The 9,744-nt window shown below is 36.6% G+C and overlaps 1 protein-coding gene across 1 annotated transcript; it reads left to right on the top strand.

Moving 5' to 3' along the window:
* The first annotated feature begins 217 nt into the window (after positions 1 to 217).
* On the top strand, positions 218 to 1,547 carry LOC130829895 (keratin-associated protein 21-1). The gene is made up of 2 exons (XM_057696440.1): positions 218 to 283; positions 1,341 to 1,547. Exons 1-2 carry the CDS (start codon positions 218 to 220, stop codon positions 1,545 to 1,547), a joined length of 273 nt encoding a protein of 90 aa, XP_057552423.1.
* The last annotated feature ends 8,197 nt before the right edge of the window (positions 1,548 to 9,744 follow it).

Here is a 9,744-nt window from a genome sequence, read left to right as displayed (position 1 = left end):
TGGGGAAGGGCAATTTAAAAAGAGATTTCTTAAATTCGAAGTGCCTAGTGAAATGAGCTCTTTTGAAGCAAATTGTTACGTCACTGAGCAGGTTTGACTCAGTTTCCCACCCACCTGACTGCACATAAAGGTCTGAGATTGTGGGTTACACTCTGATCTACAGGCTCTCTTGCTCCCCACATACACCTTACATTGACACTTTTACCTCCTAAGCATCATGAGTTGTTACTGCTATGGAAATTTCTATGGAGGTATAGCTATCGCTATCGCCCGGGCTATGTCTGTGAGTGAAGGCACTCCCCAGAACTGGGGTAGGGCTATAGATCTGGCTATGGTTATGGCCATATGGGTCAAGCTCTGGATGTGGCTTTAGTTGCCATGGCTACCATTCATTTTGCTGCAGGAGATGCTATTTCTTTTGCCGTTAGCAAATTACTACCAGAACATCCTTTGCTACTGAAGTGACAAGTGGAAATCTGTTCCAAGGTGCAGTCATTGACTATTTTTATTCCCTTCAAATGTTTTTTCTTTTGCCATAGATAGGCTTTGATAGAAGAAAGAAGATAAAATTCCATTTGTTTTCTGAAATTTAACTCTACATCTATCTCATGCTCTCTTTCTAGGTTTTGTCCTCGGCCATGAGCATTAGTGCTCCACACTGGGGCAAATGGTTTCTCAATGAAATGCGTCTTTGAATCTATCAAGTCTGTGTTGTCAATCTTACTTTAAATCATCGGTGACTACAGGTTTTGTAACTTCCCTGTTTTTTAATTTTTAAATTTTGGTGCATTCATGTGACTTCATTGGTTTCTCCAAACATTTCTCAAACATTTTTCTTCAATAACTTACTGTTTAGGGATTACTCACATCTAAAATAACAAAAACACACACAAAAATAAGAATTATGTTTATGGGGAAGGAAGCTGGTATTGTCTTATAGAATGGATTGGAAGAGAAAGAGATTTGAATCAAGGAGAATTCAGGAAATCTATGATGTGGACTCGAATTGAATATTGACATGAATAAAGGGAAAGGAGTGATAGACTTCTGAATCCATCGAGAAGGCCAGTCTCCAAATTCTGGATGTGATGAGGGGGAAGATACAGGAGATGTCCAAGGAAGAGAAACTTAGGGGAAATGTTTCCTTATCATATCTAGACTTGTGAGGAAAGAAGTGACATGAGTTATCAAAACATGTTTAAAGGCTTATAATATGGCAGGAGAATTGGATTTGCTTCTTATGTCCCAGAAATATTGGAACCTATAGGTAACACAAGGGTGAGTCAAAAATTATCTACACTCCGGTTATATCCATTTCCCTTGACAACACGTGTTACAAGCACTACAGCAATGCCTGTGGCTACGGCTGTGGATTTAGCCCCTATTACAGCTGTAGCTATCGGACTGGCTATGGCTGTGGCTATGGCTGTGGATACGGCTCCCGTTACGGCTGTGGCTACGGAAGCAGATATGGCTGTGGCTACGGCTCTGGCTACTGCAGCTCCTGGCCAGTTTGCTACAGGAGGTGGTATTCTTCTTGCTACTAGAACATCACCATCCAAGCCTTGCTTGCTTCGGAAACAACACCTCTAAAGATAATGCTGATTCAAGGATCTATACCCCATGATTTCTGTATCCAAGGAAGTGCATGCCTGACAGAGGTTTTGACCTCCAACTACACATTTTGAGATTGGCATCTTTGAGGCCTGAGGCTCTGTGGTGGTATCATCTGACTCTCTTCCAAAAGTTAACTTTTACTCCCTTCATCTCTGGTTCTCTGTTATGACTGTATAGATATCCTAACATTGTACTGTTGTGGAAATCACTTATTCTCAATAAAAATGGTTCATTGCTTCTAAGTAATCTCTGTGTACTTGCTTGTGAATTAGTCTTTTTTCAGGTATTATGTGCTCTTTTGAAGATTGGGCTAACAGGCTTCTCTGATATTTCTTCTAATATTTGCATCAGAAATAAACATTCTCCACTTGTTTCTCATATCCCACATGCTTAGGCATTCACATCCTCAAGCACAAATCTCACAGTATTTCAGAACCATGCTTTGCAAATCTCACTGTATCTAGGATGGAGCTGGAGGGGAAAGTGAAGGAGAAATGACACATATTCATGAGGTCATGACAAAGTCCCAGGTAGAAGAGAGGTGGCCTAGGTGCTTAAAGGAGTAATGGAATGAAAGGGATACTTTCCAGAATTAATGAGAAATTAGAGGCAGAGGTAGGTGTTAAATACATGACAATAAAGAAGTAAGGAAAGGGTAAGTTAGAATTAAAATATTCTATCATATAATCTGCTTCTGATGGAATTACAAGTGAATTTGTTTGCATATATTGAGGTTGAGGAAATTCATTTCAGTCATTTAATTGACAAGTTTTGAGTAGTTTCTAAGGGGTTTCATCTTAGACAGTGAAGACAAAGTAGAAAAATTATAGACAAGTTTCCTGTTCTTACAGTGTTTACATTCTAGTACATGAAGATAAAAAAAAAAAGTAAAAAAAATTAAAAAAATTTCGAGCTGACAGTTGGGATGAAGGGAATAGTTCAGGGAGGTGTTTTGAACTTGTGACAAATGAACTGATGTCAATTTCGAAGAAAGACTAGAAAGTACAGTAGCAAGTATAAGGGGGGAGAGAAGTTCACTAAGTTTGGGAAGAATATGATTTATTAGGCTATTTATATACCCAAAAAAGAGTCTTTACATCCTAACTCTTAACATACCTCCAAGTTCTGAAATGTGACTCCCTTAGTTAAAGAACATTTAAGACATTGAGCTTTAGAGAAAGTAAAAAATGATGGTAATCTATCCAAATACCTTACATTGACACAGCAGTGTTTGACTTAATCCCTCCCTTTTTTTTTATTGGAGAAATATTGATTGAGTGCATATTTTGTGCCAGGCACTGTTCTCAGAGCAGGTTATTCAGTGATGCACAGAATAGATATTTTTGCTGTTACAGATTAATCCAGAGGTTTGAATGGAAAGGTACTAGAAGTATGCAATAAAGATAAAAGACTTTTCAGTAATAAAGGGGCACTGTGGCCATAAAGTGTGTCTTGGCAGCAGTATTGAAAAGTAAACTGTCTATAACAGAGAATTTATGAAGTAGAATTGATAGTTTCAAATGTTAAGGGAGACAGAAAAGGAAAGAAACTGAAGAATAATAAAAACTGGAATGGAGATATATTTTCCTTATGCCTATTTTCAGGGATTAAACACAGCAGAGTGATCAGATTAGAGAAGTGACTAACATGAGAAAACAGGTAGAAAGATTTCTCAACTGAAAGAAAAATGTCTAAAAATAATTGTTCTCAGAAAATGAAATAAGTAGCTTTGTGAAAATTCCTTTTGAAGGCATTCCATAAATTATTGGATTGTAACTCATTTTTTTATTGTCAAAATGTGAGTGCCAAGTAGAAGGAATCACCTTCCTTAGTTTATACTCCCTTCCAACTTGGATTTCATAGTTTTTACCATAAAAAGTCACTTCAAGTTTGATAAGAAGTGAAAGAGGAGAAATAACAAGCAATACCACAGACATACAAAAAATCATAAGAGAATACTATGAATAGTTGTATGCTAACAAACTGGACAACATAGAAGAAATAGACAAATTCCTAGAAACATACAGCACACCAAGACTGAGTTCAAAGGAAACAGACAATTTGAACAGACTAGTCACTAGAAGTGAAATTAAAACTGTAATTCAAAAAACTTCCAGCAAACAAAAGACTAGGACCAGAGGACTTCACAGAGGAATTCTACCATACATATAAAGAAGAACTTATACCTATCCTTCTCTATTCCAAAAAGTTGAAGATGAGGAAACACTCCCAAATTTATTCAACAAGGCCACCATTGCCCTGATACCAAAACCAGACAAAGAGACTAAAAAAATTATAGCCAATATCTTTGATGAATATAGAGGCAAAAATCCTCAACAAAATGTTAGCAAACCAAAAATACAAAAAGAATCATACACCATGATCAAGTTGGATTTATTCCAGGATCACAAAGATAGTTTAACACATGCAAGTCAATCAGTGTGATGGTGACGCACCATGTTAACAAAAAGAAAGGCAAAAATCACATGATCACCTCAATAGATGCATAAAAAGCATTTGAAAATATTCATCATCCATAAAAACTCTTGTCACAGTGGGTGTAGAGGGAAAATTTCTCAATGTAGTAAAGGCCATTTATGACAAACACACAGCCAAGATAATACTAAATAGTGAAAAAGTGAAAGCTTTCCTACTAAATTCAGGAACAAGACAAGGATGCTCACTCTTGCCACTTCTACTTTAGATAGAATTGGATATTCTAGCCACAGTAGTCAGAAAAGAAGAGGAAATAAAACATATGCAGATTGGAAAGGAAGAGGTAACACTGTCACAATTTGCAGATGATGTGATACTTCATATAGAGAACCCAAAAGTCTCCAACCAAAAACCATTAGAAGTAATAAATGAATTCAGTAGGTTGCATAATACAGGATTAATATACAGAAATCTGTTGTGTTTCTATACACTACTGTTGAAATATTAGGAAGAGAAAGTAAAAAAATAAATCCCATTTAAAATGGCACTAAAAGGATACCTAGGAATAAACTTAAACAAGGAGGCAAGAATATACAATGGAAAAAAGACAGCCTCTTCAATAAGTGGTGCTGGGAAAATTGGACAGCTACATGTAAAAGAATGAAATTAGAACACTTCCTAACACCATACACAAAAATAAACTCAAAATGGATTAAAGACCTAAATGTAAGGCCAAACAGTATAAAACTCTTAGAGGAAAACATAGGCAGAACACTCCATGACATAAATCAAAGCAAGATCCTTTTTGATCCACCTCCTAGAATAATGGAAATAAAATCAAGAATAAACAAATGGGACCTCGTAAAACTTAAAAGCTTTTGCACAGCAAAAGAAACCATAAACAAGACAAGAAGACAACCCTCAGAATGGGAGGAAATATTTGCCAACGAAGCAATTGCCAAAGGATTAATCTCCAAAATATACAAGCAGCTCATGCAGCTTAATACCAAAAAAACAAATAACCCAATCTACAAATGGGTGGAAGACCTAAATAGACATTTCTCCAAAGAAGACATGGAAATGGTTAACAAACACATGAAAAGATGCTCAACATCACTCATCATTAGAGAAATGCAAGTCAAAGCCACAATGGGGTATCACCTCACACCAGTCAGAATGGCCATCATCAAAAAATCTAGAAACAATAAATGCTGGAGAAGGTGTGGAGAAAAGGGGACCCTCCTGCACCGTTGGTGGGAATGTAAATTGGTACAGCCATTATGGAAAACAATTTGGAGGTTCCTTAAAAAACTAAAAATGGAACTACCATAGGACCCAGCGATCCCACTCCTGGGCATATACCCTGAGAAAACCATAATCCCCAAAGAACAAAGTACCACAATGTTTATTGCAGCACTCTTTACAATAGCCAGGACATGGAAGCAACCTAAATGCCCATCAACAGATGAATGGATAAAGAAGATGTGGCATATATATACAATAGAATATTACTCAGCCATAAAAAGGAATGAAATTGAATTTTTTGTAGTGAGGTGGATGGACCTAGAGTCTGTCATACAGAGCAAAGTAAGCCAGAAAGAGAAAAACAAATACCGTATGTTAACTCACATATATGGAATCTAAAAAATTGGTACTGATGAACCCAGTGACAGGGCAAGAATAAAGATGCAGATGTACAGAATGGACTTGAGGACATAGAGGGGAGGGTGTGAAGGGGAAGCTGGGATGAAATGAAAGAGTAGCATCACATATACACTATCATATATAAAATAGATAGCTAGTGGGAACCTGCTGCATAACAAAGGGAGATCTACTCGATGATAGATGGTGACTTAGAGGACTGGGACAGGGAAAGCAAGAAGGAGTTGCCGGAGATAGGGGATATGGGGATATATGTGTAGATGCAGCTGATTCACTTTGTTGTACAGTGAAACTGGCACAACAGTGTAAAGCAATTATATTCCAAAAAAGGGTTTAAAAAAACAAAAACAAAAACAAAACAAGGAGGTGATAGGCCTATATTCTCAAAACCATAAAACTTTGATGAAAGAAATGGAAAATGATATGAAGATATGGAAAGATATCCCATTCCCTTGGATTGGAAGAATTAATATTATGAAAATGGCCATACTACCCAAAGAAATCTACAGATTTAGTGCAATCCTTATCAAAATACCCGTGACATTTTTCATAGAACTAGACAAAAATCCTAAAATTCACAGAACTCGAATAATCCTTAAATAGTCCTCAAATTCATAGAAAAATAGTCCTAAAACTAGAACAACAAAAGACCACTGATTGCCAAGCACTCTTCAGAAAAAAGGACAAAGCTAAAGGTATAAGCCACCCAACTTGACTATACTACAAAACTACAGTAATCACAATACTGTGATACTGGCCCCAAAACAGACATACAGATCAATGGAACAGAATAGAGAGCCTATAAATAAGCCTCCACACCTATGATCACTTAATCTATGACAAAGGAGGCAAGTATGTACAATAGAGAAAAGGTACTGTCTTCAACAAGTGGTGCTGGTCAGCCACATATAAAAAAATGAGATTAGAACATTCCCTCACACCATACACAAAAATAAAATAAAATGGATTAAAGACCTAAATGTAAGAACTCAAAATATAAAACTCTTAGAAGAAAACATAGGTAGAACATTCTTTGACATAAATTTTCACAGTATGTTTTTGGATCTGTCTTTGAAGGTAAAAGAAATAAAAGCAAAAGTAAACAAATGGAACATAATTACACTTAAAAGCTTTTGCACAGCAAAAGAAGCAGTTGATAAGATGAAAAGGTACCTATGGAATGGGAGAAAATATTTGCAAGTGATGTGACTGACAAGGTGTTAATATCCAAATTATATAAACAGCTCATACAACTGAATATAAAAAGTGAATCACCCAGTCAAAAAGTGGCAGAAGACCTGACTAGACATTTTTCCAAAGAGACATACAGATGGCTAACAGGCACAAGAAAAGATGCTCAACATCACCAATTATTAGAAAAATGCAAATCAAAACAACAATCAGATGTCAACTCACACCAGGCAGAACGGCTATCATCAAAAATCTACAAATATCAAAAGTTTTAGAGGATGTGGAGAAAAGGGGCCCCTTGTACACTGTCAGGGAATGTAAAGTGGTGCAACCACTATGGAAATCAATATGCAGTTTCCATAAAAAACTAAAAATAGAATGACCATATGATCCAGCAATTCTACTCCTGGGTACACATCCAGAAAAAATAAAAACACTAATTTCAAAAGATACATGCACCACAATGTTCATGGCAGCACTGTTTACAATATCCCACACATGGAAGCAACTCCAGTGCCCCTTAACAGATGACTCAATAAAGAAGATGTGGTGTACACATGCATATAAAGGATTATTAGCCATAAAAAATGAAATACTTCCATTTGCAGCAAAATGGATGGACCTAGAGAATATTATGCTCAGTGAAATAAGTCAGACAGAGAAAGACAAATTCGGTACTACATCACTTATATGAAGACTCTAAAAATTATAAAATGAATGCATATGCAAAACAGAAAGAAACTCACAAATATAGAAAACAATCTTGTGGTTACCAAAGGAAATAGAGAATGGGGAGGGCCCAATTAGGGCCGTGGAATTAACTGATGCAAACTACTGTATACAAAGTAGATGAGGAATAAGGATATACTGTATACTACAGTGAATTATACATTATCTTGTAATAATCTTTAAAGGAGTATAATCTTCAAAAATACTGGATCACTATGCTCTACACCTGAAACTAACATAATATTGTAAATCAACTATACTTGAATAAAAAAAACAACAAATTTTGGAGTCTGCCTGATTCTGAAAATAAGTAACATATTGAACTTATATCACTTATTTGGTGATATAAGTAAAATCTATACAAGTAAGATAAGCAAAAAAACCTCCCCAAACAAACAAAAAAACAAAAGCACTTAAACTTTTTGACTGTATGCTTGGTGATGGAAAGGTCAAATGTTTGCTTAGAGTAAGAAGACAGGATATGTTTGAATTTAGACATCTGTAGATAGAGAAGCTTACTTACAAATGCATAGCTGTAAACCAAGATTTCTATTCTTAGGACTATTGATATTTTGGACCAGATATGTTTTTCTTGTTAAGGGCTTCTTTGTGCCCTGTAGAACTAGCAGCATCTTTGGTTTCTATGAACGATGCCAATAGATAGTCTGGCATGTAGGTATCTGGGTGGGAGAAGCCAGGCAAGAAGTTGCAATGATTGAAGAAAGGAGAAAGGAATATTTCTTTTCCTATGGCCAAAGGCAGATGATTTAGGAAAGAGGAGAGAGAAAAAGGGGCAACATTTTTCTACATATCTCCTCAAACTTTTAATATAAGATATATATTAAATGATAGGAGGTTTTGCAAATAATTATCAGTGTGGGGGCACATGATTCTACTGAGACAATTCTTTGGCAGAGCAAATTAAAATGATGCTTTTTAAATAGAACTGGAATCTCCAAAATAATAAGCTATTTTAAGGAAATCATTATGGACTGTTACCAGTGACTGGCACATAATGATGGCTTGCGTATTTGTTGGCTATGTCAGGAAATGAATGGTATGCTTGGCCAATTACTGACAGTATATAAAGGCCCAAGGGAAGAAGAAGACACACACACTTGAGACACATCCTCTCGCAACCCACCTGAATCCACTTCCCTTGACAACATGTGTTACAAGCACTACGGCAACGCCTGTGGCTACAGATGTAGATTTAGCCCCTATTACGGCTGTGGCTATTGGACTGGCTATGGCTGTGGATACGGCTCCCATTATGGCTGTGGCTATGGAAGCAGATATGGCTGTGGCTACGGCTCTGGCTACTGCAGCTCCTGGCCAGTTTGCTACAGGAGGTGGTATTCTTCTTGCTACTAGAACATCACCATCCAAGCTTTGCTTGCTTCTGCCACAGCACATCTGAAGATGATGCCAGTTCAATAATACTACCCACAATTTCTCTATCCAAGAAAGTCCATGCCTGACAGAGGCTTTGACCTCCAACTACCCATTTTCTGATTGGCATCTTTGAGGCCTGAAGCTTCATGATGGTATCATTTGATTCTTTTCCAGCTGTTAGCCTTTTTTCCCATTAATCTCTGATTCTCCTTATTGATAATTCTAACATCCTATTGTAGGGGAAATCCTTTGTCATCAATAAACATTCTTCATGTTTCTAACAAACCTCTGTGTATTTACTTGTCAATTAGTCTTTTTTGAGGTGTTATGGCCTCTTGAAAATTGGGCTAATATCTTGCCTGAAACTTGGTTTTTTCCTTGATATAATATAAGCATTTCTTCTTATATTTGCATCAGAAATGTCTTTTCCATCTATTTCTTTTTTCTCACATACTGAGGTACTCATACACCCAAGCACAGATCTCACAGTATTTCAGAATTGTGCTTTGCAGATTGCTCTGTGTCTGGGATGGAGCTGGAGGGGAAAGAGGAGGAGGAATGACACATTATGCAGGCTGTTAAAGGAAAGTCTGAGGTAGAGAAGAGGTGGCCTGAGTGCTTAAAGGGATAATGGAATTTAATACATACTTTCCAGAATTAATGAGAAATTAGAAGCAGAGGTGAGTTTTAAATACATGAGAATAAAGAACTAAG

The sequence above is a fragment of the Hippopotamus amphibius genome, chromosome 10 (genome assembly GCF_030028045.1).
Source record: "Hippopotamus amphibius kiboko isolate mHipAmp2 chromosome 10, mHipAmp2.hap2, whole genome shotgun sequence".
In the NCBI taxonomy this organism is placed as follows: domain Eukaryota; kingdom Metazoa; phylum Chordata; class Mammalia; order Artiodactyla; family Hippopotamidae; genus Hippopotamus; species Hippopotamus amphibius.
The sequence above is the reverse complement of the archived record's forward strand: the minus strand, read 5'-3'. Positions and strand labels throughout refer to the sequence as shown.